The sequence below is a fragment of the Marmota flaviventris genome, chromosome 13, assembly GCF_047511675.1.
Source record: "Marmota flaviventris isolate mMarFla1 chromosome 13, mMarFla1.hap1, whole genome shotgun sequence".
Taxonomy (NCBI): Eukaryota; Metazoa; Chordata; class Mammalia; order Rodentia; family Sciuridae; genus Marmota; species Marmota flaviventris.
This window is the reverse complement of record NC_092510.1, coordinates 87126357-87140952: the sequence shown is the minus strand read 5'-3', so window position 1 is coordinate 87140952 and position 14596 is coordinate 87126357. Positions and strand designations below refer to the sequence as shown.

At 39.7% G+C, this 14596-nt stretch overlaps 1 protein-coding gene across 5 annotated transcripts in view; it reads left to right on the top strand.

Moving 5' to 3' along the window:
• Positions 1–14596, top strand: part of Astn2 (astrotactin 2) — an 839030-nt gene that overhangs the window by 681749 nt on the left and 142685 nt on the right. For all 5 annotated transcript variants that reach the window (XM_071600873.1, XM_071600872.1, XM_071600871.1 and 2 more), the window contains one exon: positions 12791–12924. In XM_071600873.1, the coding sequence (XP_071456974.1) occupies positions 12791–12924 (134 nt within the window). The remainder of the gene's footprint in view (positions 1–12790; positions 12925–14596) is intronic.

Genomic DNA, 14596 nt, shown 5'->3' with positions numbered 1-14596 from the left:
AAGTAGGATAGAGGAAACATAACACAGACTAAGAGAATTCATGTATGAAGACACAGTGGCAGTGGCATAAAATTTTGTCACCTGCCTGGTCCAGGACTAGTGGTGGTTCAACATATCGGGTAAGCAGAATGAGGACAGATTATGGTGGTGGGTCATAAAGCTATGGAGATTGGTATCACTGTGAAGGGCCCTGTGTCAAGATAAGAAGCCTACTATTTAGACTTATCAAAGCTCTTCTAATGCTAAACAACAGAAACTCATTGCAACTTTCTAAGCAAAAAATGTTACAATGATAAAGTAATAATTTCTCATGTAACTCAAGGAGAGAACACAAACTACATTCTCAGCAATAATCCTGGAGACTGTTTCTCTCTGTGCTTGGGCTGCCTTGTGTTCATTCTCCTCCCACCCACCCCCTTCTCTCACTTTCTCTCCTTTTTTTCCATTCTATGCTCCCTTTATCTTTTCTGGCTTCCAGGTACATAGATAAACACATCATGCCTAGCCTAGCCAAGTCCAGTTTTATATATAATACAATTCAAATCCTCAGAAAGACCAAAGAGCAAGTAAATCTAAATTACCAAGAAAATTTATGATTGGCCTAGTTTATATCAGTTAATTAGCTGTGGTCCAACTAGCCTTGTTCAAAGCAATTGGGATATTTAGTTCAGATTTAACCACAAACTATATATTCTGATACCTGGGAAGTAGCTATTAATATCCTGTAGGTTTTTAAATTTTTAAACTGTAGTGTCCAAGCCCGGGGTGATACACTATTACAAACCAACCTATCTATAACCAAAGCCATAGGATAAAAAAGATAAGAGATTCTTGAACTTAATATTTATTATATAAGAATCTCCTAGGAATTTACGAAATCACAGATCCTGAAATATCTCTCCTAAGATTGTGATTTAGAGGGTGAGTTCAGCCTGGGAATCTGAATTACTAGCAGGCACTCCATGTCATTAATGAGATAAGGCCCAGGGACTTTTCCATGAAAGTTATTTTGTGGGGGGAAAAAAAGTTGTTTATATTTAAAAATCCATCTATTATAGAGTAAAATGTATAATTTGCATAATTATTTAAGACAAAAATGTGTTTAGAGAAATTTTCCATTTGTATCTTGTTATTCAAGGTATTTTATAACAAAAAGTTTGAAAATGCTTCCATATTCTTTTGGAGAGTATGGAAGATTTTTAAGCCAAGAACGTTATCTCAGAATTCCTGGCTCTTCGCAGGAGGGAAGGAGGTATCCATAGGAATGAGGCAGAAATTAAGAGCACAGAATTATCCCAAAGCTGGACAGAGAAGTTTTCCAAGCTAAGAGAAAGTGATAGGGAGAGATATAAAGGATTAGGATTCTTGATATTAGTTAATTTATGATAGACCAATTGGTTAATTAACAACTGAGCTCTGGTACTATATTAAACATGAGAGAATTAATAGTAAATAAAACAGGGCCCCCAAACTCAGCATGTACACAGTCTATTAGGAAAGATGGATAAGCAATTAAATAGACGAGGAAGTATAACACAGTACAATAAATTTTGTTATAGGAAGAGATAGAAGAAGGTGCATCACAACTGGAAGTGTCTGCTTCAGCTTTAGGAAGTCAGAGACTGCTACCCAGAAGAGGTGGTCTTTAAACTGAGACTTGATGGATTAATGATGGAAGAAATTTATCAGAGGGAGGGAAAGGTGTTCCAAGGAGAGGAAATAGCACTAAAAATCTAGCAGAAGTGAGAAGCTGCTGCCTGGTGCATAGAATGCTAAATGGGCAGTGGGAAGAAGTGAAGGTGGAGGGATAAATAAATAAAGGCCAAAGACTTGGGGACCTGACTTCAGCACAAAGGCCTCCAAATGATTTATAGTAGTTGAGTAGGATGTGGCAGAATCTGTGACCATAATCATGGTGGGCTCACATAATCAAGGCAGCCCAGGCTCTAGTTTGGAAGCCATAGCTTCACATGGTTCATACACTCATGGTGATACCAGAAGGTAAAGCCCCCAGAAAGAAGAGTGTTTAGTACTGTTTTTGTATATGCAAGGTATTTGAGGGCCAGAGAAGACTGACTTGGCCAAGGTTGAATATTTGCTGACAGAACTGGGATGAGCTCTCTTTCTTGGTCAGCTCCTGGCTGATAGAGGGTTTTGTGTAGGCCTAGAAGCTAGACTTGCAGAACTTGAAGAAGAATTCCACACTCCCAGATGTCATCAGAACCACATCAAAGTCAAAAAGCTCCTTAGACAAGTGTGTTTGTCAAATGCTGCATTTTACACCTTACCTTCTCAGGACTTGCCACTGACTGCTAACATGTTAGCAGCTTTCAAGTTTTACGTAGAATAATCTGTGCAGTTTTGTTTAATGTAGTCTTTCCCAACTATATCTGATCACAGAAATAACCTCCACCCTCCACTCCAATTTCATTTAACTCAAAGTCAATTAATGTCTCAATGAACTAAGAGATTCCTGGAAACATGTTTTGGAATATTGTTCTGGCCAATAAAGACTTGGGAGTTCTCAGAGCAAAGCTAACCATACCAATCATACCATCCCCTCCTGAGAATAAGTGATGCCTCTCAATTACCACCTTTCCTCAATATTTAGGAAAGAAGACTAGACACAGAAGAAGATCGTGTTCTGAACAAGATGAGTTTGAATCTTAATTCCAAATCATTCTGGATTTGTGACATTCATCAAGTTACCCAATTGGAGGAGCCTCAAACTTTTTAAATTTCAACATTTTAAGGGTTGCATAGAGTCCAGGTACAGTGGTTCACACATGAATTAAACTTTAGTCTTCTTATTCAGAGGCTTCAGAGGCTGAGGCAGGAAGATCGCGAGTTCAAAGGCAGCCTCAGTAACTTAGTGAGGACTTATGCAACTTAGTAAGATGCTGTCTTTAAATGAAACAAGAAAAAAAAAAAAGATTGGGGATATTGCTCAGTGGTTAAGCACCCCTGGATTTAATCCCTGGTACCAAAAAAAAAAAAAGAGTTGCCAGGAGACAATTCAACCTAACCAACAACTTAACAGAGGGTTAAATGTTTAGACTTTGGAATTTGTGAAACATGAGTTTAAATTTAACCCTACTAAATACAGACTATCTGATAAAGAGGGCCTCAAGTTCCCTGGGTCTTCAGTCATACCCCCTACATAATGGGAACAGTAGGAGTACCCAATTCATGGTGTGGCTGTGCAAATTAAATGAAACCATATATGTCAAACACTGAACTCTATGTCTAGCATATAAAAATGTTTAAAAAATGCACAGTGTTATTTTTAATGCTTTAAAACCTCATACTTCATCCTCTACATGAGATGATGAGAGCTGAAATATGGGAATAATTGACAAGAAAAACAGCTTCTTGCCTGAGGATCATTTAACCTACCCTATCATCTTCCTCTGTACATCTTGAGAAACAGACAGCTGACAGAGCCCCATGTAGGTGTCTCAGTGGGATGTATATTTATTTCTCTAATATTTTTTCATTAGCAGAGGTAAGTGTTGCAGGAAGGGGATTTGGCTGGCTCTAAATGCCTTATTCTGTCACCTAGATTAAGGAGCTGTTCTGTTGGGCTCTCATCATTCAGGGGAGAATGGCTTGAAGAGTGAAGTTTATCCTGACAGCGGAAATTAGGTGTCGTTTCTGTGATTTATAGAGCCTTAGATTGAGTTGCACATTTCTTATGTAGGAAATGGGTCTTTGCCAGTTGGTATTTCTTCACTGAAAGGGGGAACTGAGACTGAAACTAAGAGATGGGTTGAAGGAGGCCAGGGGTAAAGATTGGGATTTGGAGCTGTGTCTCAAGTAGACCCTTTGCTGTAGGTGATCTGGGCCCAGTATCTTCTAGGACCATTTATTTGGTTCTGTCTTAAGATTCACTGGGGTTGTTGAGAGCTGCTTTATCCTCAGGTTGTTGAGAGGCTTCCAGAAACTAGTAGGCAGATGCCCTACGACAGGTTTAGAACTAGACGCTACATTTCATCTTAACCAAAAGGTTGAGAAGCAATAGACCTATATTAGGAAAGGATTAATAGTTGTCTATTCTCTTCATTTCACTCCTTCCTTTGTAAAACCATCCACAGCATATGTGAACTCTTCTATAGAGCAGATGTTACCTGGCAGGACATAAAATTGACTTTTTAAAAAACGGTTTGACAGGATATAAAATCAACATGCATAAATCAAAGGCATTCCTGTATATCAGCGACAAATCCTCTGAAATGGAAATGAGGACAACCACTCCATTCACAATATCTTCAAAAAAAATAAAATACTTGGGAATCAACCTAACAAAAGAGGTGAAAGACTTATACAATGAAAACTACAGAACCCTAAAGAGAGAAATAGAAGAAGATCTTAGAAGATGGAAAAATATACCCTGTTCATGGATAGGCAGAACTAACATCATCAAAATGGCGATATTACCAAAAGTTCTCTATAGGTTTAATGCAATGCCAATCAAAATCCCAACGGCATTTCTTGTAGAAATAGAGAAAGCAATCATGAAATTCATATGGAAAAATAAAAGACCCAGAATAGCAAAAATAATGCTAAGCAGGAAGTGTGAATCAGGCGGTATAGCGATACCAGACTTCAAACTATACTACAGAGCAATAGTAACAAAAACAGCATGGTACTGGTACCAAAACAGGTAGGTGGACCAATGGTACAGAATAGAGGACACAGAAACCAATCCACAAAACTACAACTATCTTATATTTGATAAAGGGGCTAAAAGCATGCAATGGAGGAAGGATAGCATCTTCAACAAATGGTGCTGGGAAAACTGGAAATCCATATGCAACAAAATGAAACTGAATCCCTTTCTCTCGCCATGCACAAAAGTTAATTCAAAATGGATCAAGGAGCTTGATATCAAATCAGAGACACGCCGTCTGATAGAAGAAAAAGTTGGCTACGATTTACATTTGGTGGGGTCGGGCTCCAAATTCCTCAATAGGACACCCATAGCACAAAAGTTAATAACTAGAATCAACAAATGGGACTTACTCAAACTAAAAAGTTTTTTCTCAGCAAAAGAAACAATAAGAGAGGTAAATAGGGAGCCTACACCCTGGGAACAAATCTTTACTCCTCACACTTCAGATAGAGCCCTAATATCCAGAGTATACAAAGAACTCAAAAAATTAGACAATAAGAGAACAAACAACCCAATCAACAAATGGGCCAAGGACCTGAACAGACACTTCTCAGAGGAGGACATACAGTCAATCAACAAGTACATGAAAAAATGCTCACCATCTCTAGCTGTCAGAGAAATGCAAATCAAAACCACCCTAAGATACCATCTCACTCCAGTAAGATTGGCAGCCATTATGAAGTCAAACAACAACAAGTGCTGGCGAGGATGTGGGGAAAAGGGTACACTTGTACATTGCTGGTGGGACTGCAAATTGGTGCAGCCAATTTGGAAAGCAGTATGGAGATTTCTTGGAAAGCTGGGAATGGAGCCACCATTTGACCCAGCTATTCCCCTTCTCGGTCTATTCCCTAAAGACCTAAAAAGAGCATGCTACAGGGACACTGCTACATCGATGTTCATAGCAGCACAATTCACAATAGCAAGATGGTGGAACCAACCTAGATGCCCTTCAATAGACGAATGGATAAAAAAAATGTGGCATTTATACACAATGGAGTATTACTCTGCATTAAAAAATGACAAAATCATAGAATTTGCAGGGAAATGGATGGCATTAGAGCAGATTATGCTAAGTGAAGCTAGCCAATCCCTAAAAAACAAATGCCAAATGTCTTCTTTGATATAAGGAGAGTAACTAAGAACAGAGTAGGGACGAAGAGCATGAGAAGAAGATTAACATTAAACAGGGATGAGAGGTGGGAGGGAAAGGGAGAGAGAAGGGAAATTGCATGGAAATGGAAGGAGACCCTCAGGGTTATACAAAAGTACATACAAGAGGAAGTGAGGGGAAAGGGAAAAATAATACAAGGGGGAGAAATGAATGACAGTAGAGGAGGTAGAGAGAGAAGAGGGGAGGGGAGGGGAGGGGGATAGTAGAGGATAGGAAAGGCAGCAGAACACAACAGACACTAGTATGGCAATATGTAAATCAATGGATGTGTAACTGATGTAATTCTGCAATCTGTATATGGGGTAAAAATGGGAGTTCATAACCCACTTGAATCAAAGTGTGAAATATGATATATCAAGAAATTTGTAATGTTTTGAACAACCAACAATAAAAAATTAAAAAAAAAAAAAACAACGGTTTGATTTTCCCAGCACAATTGAGCAGAGAGTATAGAAAATCTCAATATATGCCTTACTCAATATGTGCCTTACCCATGTATACCCACAGCCTCACCCTCTTTCAGTATCCCCCCAGAGTAGTGCATTTTTGATAGTTGATAAACCAGTGTTGATATAACATTACCATTCAAAATCCATGATTAATTTTAGAGTTCTCTTGGCACTGTACATTCTATGAATTTTGACAAATGTATAATGATGAGCTACGGCATTATGAGATCTATGTCTATGAAAATGCCTGTATACCCACCAAAGCTCCTCTAGACATGTATGTAGTTGAAAGTTTCTATTTCCTTTTGTTCAGTACTCCTTTATATAATCATTAGTTGCAACCTCCTTTAAATAATCATTGAGGTCACTCACCATACCTACTTTCTTGCTTTGTTTGGAAATAAGAAGACTAAAGTTTAAATAACACTACTCACTCTTCTCAGTGTGTTTTTACACATGCTACTTAATTATTCAGTCATTGATTTTTAACAGGATGACCAATTAATCTCCTCAATACCAGAGGACATGGACATGTTTTATTCTGTTCCTAGCTTTTTTCTCTTATCCCCTATATCTACCAGAGAAATGAATGATTGAAATCTCCTGCAGCCACTATGAGAGGGTATGTTGATACTTCAATTGCACATGACCTGGGGAGATCCTATTCCAGAGTTACAGGGTGGCTAGAAGCATGTATTTATGCTTTTGTGCAGATTCTCCTAGGATTCCTCTTCAATACTTCTTATGTTCAGCAGTCCTCACTTTCCTGATCTACTAAACATATTGTCAATATGGGCTCAGCAATTAGTTTTCCTACAAGTCAGGGACATCAACCTCCCATCTCTCTTCAGGACTATAGAAGCTTTCTTATTTTATACCTTCATTCATTTCCTGGGAAAAAAGCTGTCAACCCACACTCCTCCAGGCAGTAATCTCAGTTGTCTCCAAAAGGAATTCTACTTTCATTATTCACCCTACCACATTTCAATGCCTTCAATATAATTTGGTCTTTTTATGGTGACCAATTACGGTTCTGTCATCTCTTGCTAGAAGAGTACAACAGCAATAAAAATACAAGCTTAATCTCTGTCACAGCATCCTGTTCCACATCTATGAAGTTTAACACCTATTTTTGGAACCTATTATGTGTTCACAGAGATGATTCATATATCTGACCTTGACCTAGAAGAGTTCACTGTCTGATAAGTGAGAAGGACACAAACAAGAAAATTGCAAGGGAATGTGTAAGATGCAAAAATTGAGTGAAAGGAGAAACCAGGGAGAGAAAAAAAAAATCTCTCAAGGTATAGCAAGGTCCTGGTGGCAGGGAATATTTCCTGGAGTTCAGCAAGGAGGAAGAAGTGGGAGTACAGTACTTTGGACCAAAGGCACAGCAGGAAAAAAAATGCATGTGGGTAAGAAAAAGTTAGTGCACTAGTTTAAGAAGTTGGAGTATTCTGGATCTTAGAGTGGAGCAGTGGGGATCAGATGGGAGAAGAAATACCAAATGAGGAAAGTAGTGGAAAGTTTGAAGAAGTTCAAAGAAGAGGGTGGAAGAAGCAGATATTTAGGAAGCTGTGAAAAGATGTTCTGGAGTTGGTAATATTGGAGCAGGAAGTCCAGTCTAGAGGGATGGACATTTCCTGTAGAAAAAGCATTACTAACTTTCACTAGAGATAGCAGGGGTTTCAGGGAAGGAAGTTTGGTTTTGAGAAGGAAGGAGGAGCTGAGATAACCTTCAATTTTTGACTGACGGCACCAAATTAATATGGATGATACAAATAGTCTTGGGGAACAAGAGCATCACAGAGATACCCACATATACACATTGTCTTAGCTTTGGGCATTTATAAATTGGTTTGTTTCATTCAGCATTCTATATGAACTTTTAATTCAATTCAACAAATATTGACTGACTTTATGTTTCATGTTAGGTACTGTGTTGGGCCCTGGAATGGAGCCAGAGGATCAAAAGATAATAGATTATTTTGTCTTTAGAAAGCCTTTCCCTTCCTTATTTGGTATGGGTCAGGCTGCCATATGACCAAGCTTATTAGTACTGTGGAGATAACAAAGTCCATGAGGCTTAAAGTGAGCACTTCAGGGCATCTTTTTGGAGTCTTGCAGATCATATCCATCTCAATATCAAAAATAACGGACTTGGTGTCAGCACATGAGACTCATTTTTAATGTAAAAAAATACAGTCATTGGAAGTATGGAGTATGGGATTTAATTCACGGGCTTAGTGATGTCCTGTGTAGACGGCCCCAAATATCTTAATCAAATACAGGATGTTTAAAGTTTAAGATTCCTAAGACTTTGTCATAATTTTTAGAGCTGGAGGGGCCCCTTCCTTTGTATTCCCACAGTCTCTCGTGTGTATTTCTTCATAGCATTCAAACCATAGTAATTTTAATTCTTTGTGTGTCTTTACCATTAAACCATGAGTGCTTTGAAGTTAGCCACTGGGTCTTGTTCATTCCCTTTCTTTACTTTTAGACAGCACATGGGCAGGAGTAAGAAGTTCAATGAATGTTTATTGAACTTTTTAAACCTTCAAAAATATATCTTCTGCCCCTTCATTTTGCAGAATGGGGAAATTAAGGCTCAGAAAGAAAGAAGAATCACTTGTGCAAGTTCAAATAGGAAAGTAACAATAGAGTCAGGAATAAATCCTACTTTATTTTGATTGCTTAACATTTTTGTGGCTGTTTTCTCCTCCTGACCAACTTGGTTTGCTAACTAATTAGCTAGAAGTTGGAAGCATTTACAAGTTCTGGAAATGTAAACCTTTGTTATGAAAACCAATGACCGTGCAAACGGAGCCCTTGTATTATAGTAGATTTATTTTTTAGGTCCCTCTACTTCCTCATAAGCCAGGAGTCAATAATGTCCCCAGTGAAAGGTTCTGTTTTCCTCTGAGAAAACACACACACACACGCACGCACGCACACACACACAAGTACATGACTCAAAGCTGAGCAGCTGAAAAAGTATTTTTGGGGTGAAATTTTAGCATTTAACTGTGTCCTAGAAGGTCAGTGGTGCAAGGATTCCAATGGATTTTCATTAAGTTCCTCCTTTCTTCGTGTTGATGTGTAAACTGGGATAGGAAACCCACCTTAGAGGGTGATTTTGAGCATTAACTGGAGGAATAGAGTAGTTTCATCACAAAGTGACTATCACCTTGAACCAGCCAGCTAGCCTCTCTGGACCACTGTATCTGCATCTGTAAGTGGATAGATTAGATGATTTGCAGACAATCTTGTGAAGCTGGAACATTTTACGATTCTCCTCCCTTGGGATCTAATTGGACTGTGGATAGAGTGTTGCAAGGGCTGAGACGTAAGGAAAGAGTGATCCTGCACTGACACAATGCTGGCTTCTGCAGCTTTGCAAGGGCTCCCTGTTTGATGTCAGCCTTTTATCAGAGCGTGTTTGTGCTCTATCCAGGGTTTGCCTGGCCATTGCACCAGTCCCCATTCTGTTCCTCAGGGTTCTGGGAAAGAGCCAGTGGAGACTCACAGGCAGGATTTCTTCCCAAGAGCTGCCTGGATGGTGAAATTCACAAAGTCCAGAGAGATTTCCTGTTTTGTTTTGTTTTCCACAAGCCCAAGTGCCTATTGATTACAAAAACCACATACAACATGTGCGCGCGCGCACACACACACATACACACACATACGCAAAAACAAAAACACATACACACACAAGACAGGATGTTCTCTCTCCATTGCTGGAGTCCAATGCAATCTTACCATCTGTGTCACTTTTCCTGGATTTCACCATTATGGTAATTAAGACCTTAGCACCGGCTGGAGATGTTGCTGAATCTTAAGCTCTGCACAGTTATACACATTCGTTTCACTAAGGGGGAACCTACAAATGAGGGAGAAAATGTCCGACATTCAGCATAACCTCATGCCATACCATCTGGTTTCTGTCCTCAAGAGACTATCTCCCTCTGGTACTGGTAGGAGAAGGGACTTTGTTCCCAGCATAGATTCTGGCACATAGTAGGAACAGAGTTCTTATTGTGTGTTTAACTCTGTCTCAGACACTTTATATGCAAACATTTCAGGGAATATGCTTATACCAAAAATAAATGTCTAAAGTTTGAATTTAATTGAGTACCCTATATTTTTTATTTACTGAATCTGGCCACCCTACTTGACTTAATCCCAGTGCTCTGAATGGTTGAATGGAAAAGACCTGTACTTGGGAAAAACAGAGATCTTGTCTGGTATGATGCTTCCACCATTTTCTTGCTGTGTGATCTTGGGAAAATTGCTTCACTACTCTGATTCCTATTTTCCTCATCTGTAAACGAGGCTCATATTTGTCTCTCAGGACTGTTACGAAGATTATATTTTTTTAATTCACTTAAAGTACTTTGAACTGCCTAACTGGGTGCCACATGGTCATTAGATTTTCTGTAACTCTTTTTCATTTCTGTGGGTTCTATACTTTTCTCAGGTGAAATTAGATAATCCCCAGGAGAAGATATGTGTAAGAACATGTGGTATGAATACTTGGAGTCTTCTTGTCAAAACCTCTGGGAGAAATGTGATGGAGAGTTATACAATAACATTCTTGATTCATGCATTGTACTTCTTGATCTGCATCCTGGGTAGTTATGAAGGGAGACCCCAGACCACATTAGACAAACATTCTGCACTTCAGTCTCCTAATTAATGCAAGATGGAAAAAGTGACATCTCGGTTATCAGGTGTCCTCAGCGATAGATAGAATACAACTTTCATTGAAAAAAGACACAAAAAGTGAAAAATACAGAAGAAAATGAAAGAAAGTACAAAGAACTGGCAAAACACACACCTGGCAAGGAGATCCATGTTCGCTGGAATTCTTTAATGAGAGCTTTAACGAGAGCTGTCACAAATTCTGAGTTTAGGATTCAATGAATCACATGATATATTCAACACTGTATTATAAAATAGGCTTTGTGTAAAATATTTCTGCCCAACTGTAGGCTAAGGTAAATGTTTTGAGAAGCTTAAGGTAGGCCTGGCTAAGCTATGGTGTTCAGTAGGTTAGACATGGTAAGTGCATTTGCAACTATGTTGGGTTTATCAGGCCATAATCTCATGGAAAGCCAAGGAGCATCTGTAATTAGACAGCGTGTACTTTCTATGCTGTGATGGTCATAGCACACTACACTCTTGAGAGACAGACAGCGCCTAGCCATCCAAAGACTAGTGCATTCTGTGGCCAAACAGCCACCTGCCATCTGTTGAGCACTGTGGTTCACTCACCTGCTTTGGTCCTCTTTCTTTCAGTGGACAATGCCAAGACTTTCCTCTCATTGTCCTAGCTATGCCACTGTTAGGATGATGAGGCCAAACACTGCTTTGCCAATATCTGTGATGCCCAGATTCTGTATTCCTATGAATACCTGGGAAATACACCTCACCTAGTGAAAGAAAGTCAGGGTGGGTTTCCCAGAGAATGAGATGTTTCATTTGAGACCAAAAGAGTGAGTTGGAGTGCAAGAAGGGGAATTCTTGGCAGAGGATAGGATATGAAAAAAAAAAAGACAGTGAAGAATATTGCAAAATTAAATAGAACATTTATCATCATTTACAACAAAGGTCAGCAAAACATGGCCATCAGACCCCAAATGGCCTTTTGCTTATCTTTGTAATTAAAATTTAATTGGAACACAGCTATGCCTGTTTATTTAAATTATTGTCTATATCATTGTCAGGCTATAAAGGCAGGGTTAAGTAACTGTGGCAGAGACCACCTGGCCATAAGCTGAACATATTTATTCTGTGGCCCTTTATAGAAACAATTTGTTGTCTCCTGTTTAGACAGAAACTCACTGTTGGTGGAAATGTTAGTGGTTGCATGAGAGTGGATAGTACTGTGTCAAAAAAGGTCAGAAGAGTGGTGAGAGAGGAGACTTGGGAGGTGATCAGGAGCTAAAACAAGGAGTTGAGACTGAATCACTGAATCTTGAGTTCTGTGGGAGGCTTCTGTAGGGCTTGAAGCAAGGCAGTGACTTTGGTGGGATGCACTGGAGCAAGGTATTTTAGAGGGCAGGTCCTGGAGTCAGACTGCTTTGCAGGATCCAAGCTCTGTCCCATATTAGCTGTGAACTTCAAGCAAGTTACTTACTTTCTATGTGCCTCAGTGTTCCAGTTTGTCTGGTGGGAAATGATCATGGTATCTCTCATGTGGGGTTACAGTGAAGGGGGAATAAGTTAATGTAGATGGAGTTTCAGGATCAGGGAAGGTTCTCTCAGTGGATCCTGTTAGGATGGTGTCTCCATGATCATTCTGGCCCCTGGATAAGGAATTGCTTAGGCAGGGAGAATCTTGTCATAGAATACTAGAGATTTAAGTAAAGAGGGCGTCCTGTGCCTAGGAAGACTGCTCCAAATCCCTCGAAGCTGCCATCACGGCCATGGGCACCTTGATCTTAGTCTCTGCACCATCGTCATTATCATTTCTTCTGTCATCCTTTCTTCCAGGCTTTCAAGAGTGCACTGATGAGTTCCTACTGGTGCTCAGGGAAAGGGGACGTGATCGATGACTGGTGCAGGTGTGACCTCAGTGCCTTTGATGCCAGTGGGCTCCCCAGCTGCAGCCCCCTTCCGCAGCCGGTGTACGTATGTATGGCCCCTCTTCCTTTGGCCACTCCTTTCCTGGACTCACTCTGACCTAGACAGCCTGGTATATCTTGGCTCTGTTCCCAGGTGCCTAACCAGATCCCTGAAGTCTCCAGGGATCTTGGGAAAGAAGGGACCTTTGGCAGAATGGAGGCATGGTACAGGGGTAGATGCTGATATCTAAGTGCATGTTATTTCTCTTTTTCTCTCTCTCTTTTTTTTTTTTTTTTGTATTGGATATGGAACCTGAGGACAATTTATTGCTGAGCTACATCCCAGTCCTTTTTATTTTTATTATTTTAGTTTTGAGACAGAGTCTTTCTGAGTTGCTAAGGACCTCACCAAGCTGCTGAGGCCAGTCACAAACTTGTGATCCTCCTGCCTCTGCCTCCCTTGTCTGTCAGATTACAGGCATGCACCACCACACCCGGCAGTGTGTGCTATTGTAAATGAAGCTGTTTAGACCATAATTCCTTTCTTCACTCAGCTACTCAGCAAAGGTTTGCTGGGCCACTGATGACTGTTTTGTAGTACTACTGTTTTGTCAGTTCCTATTTTGAGCACTGGGGCTACTGAGATTAAGAAAATGTGGAACCTCTCCTAAGGAACTTCATTTTATTAATTTGTTCATCATATAATTTTGAATAACTGCTTTGTGCTGGATACTGGGGAAAAAACACATCAATGGACAAGAGAGGCACAGTCTGTACATTTATGGAGGGAGCATTTTTAGTGGAGGAGACAGATACCAAAGGAAAATATGATTTATTTAGAAATTTAAATAAGAAAAAACAAAGAGTTGTAATGGGAGAGTAATGAGGGTATACTTTAAGTGGAAGGGAGGAGGAACAGGCAGGAAAACCTCTCCGAAGAGGCCTGAATTATAGTAGGGGTCAACCTGGCTGTTAACAGGTAGCAAGAATCACCATTTAGGCAAAAGGCATGGTGTATGTGAAGGCCCTGACACAGGAACTTCACCTGGGGAAGCAGAAGAAGGTCATCCTGATTGGAAGAGTATGATTACAAATTTGTGTGAAAAGCAACGAAGTGGGTGGGAGCCCATAACATGAAGCAGAGTCCCATGATGCACTTCTGCAGGATGAGAAGAATCATATTCCAAGACAGTCCTTGAAGAGATAGTGTGAGATGGTGTGAAAAAGAAAGAATCTGGGCTGGAGATGAGCAAGGTTACCTTATGGTCCTGTCTCCAACTTGCTGTGTGAATTTGTGCAAGTCATTTCCCCTTTTTGGGGCCTTATTTTCCCCATTTTCTGAAATGAGGGAATTATAGACTTTATTATCTCTAAGGATCAATCCATCTATAATCTTCAGTCATTTTTTATTGCTTTACAAGAGGATTCATTCCAGGATTCAGGCTCTTTTTGAGAGAATTTTAATTCTAAGTCTCCTTTTGAGAGACTTAAGGATATTGGACAGTTGACTAAGACATTGTGGAATTGAAGGGAATGGCAGAAAGTTTGAAAGCTCCCAGGTTTGAAGTCACTACTAATTTATTTGAAAATGAGCATCACTGAGAATATAGTTTAAGTAAATGGAAAAATAATCCATTTTCTTTGAGCAAATACAGTATTCATGGATTAATTTGTTAAATGCCACATGGATCTTAAAATGCAGCTCTTTGTATCCCTGTTTCATGGATGAGAAAAC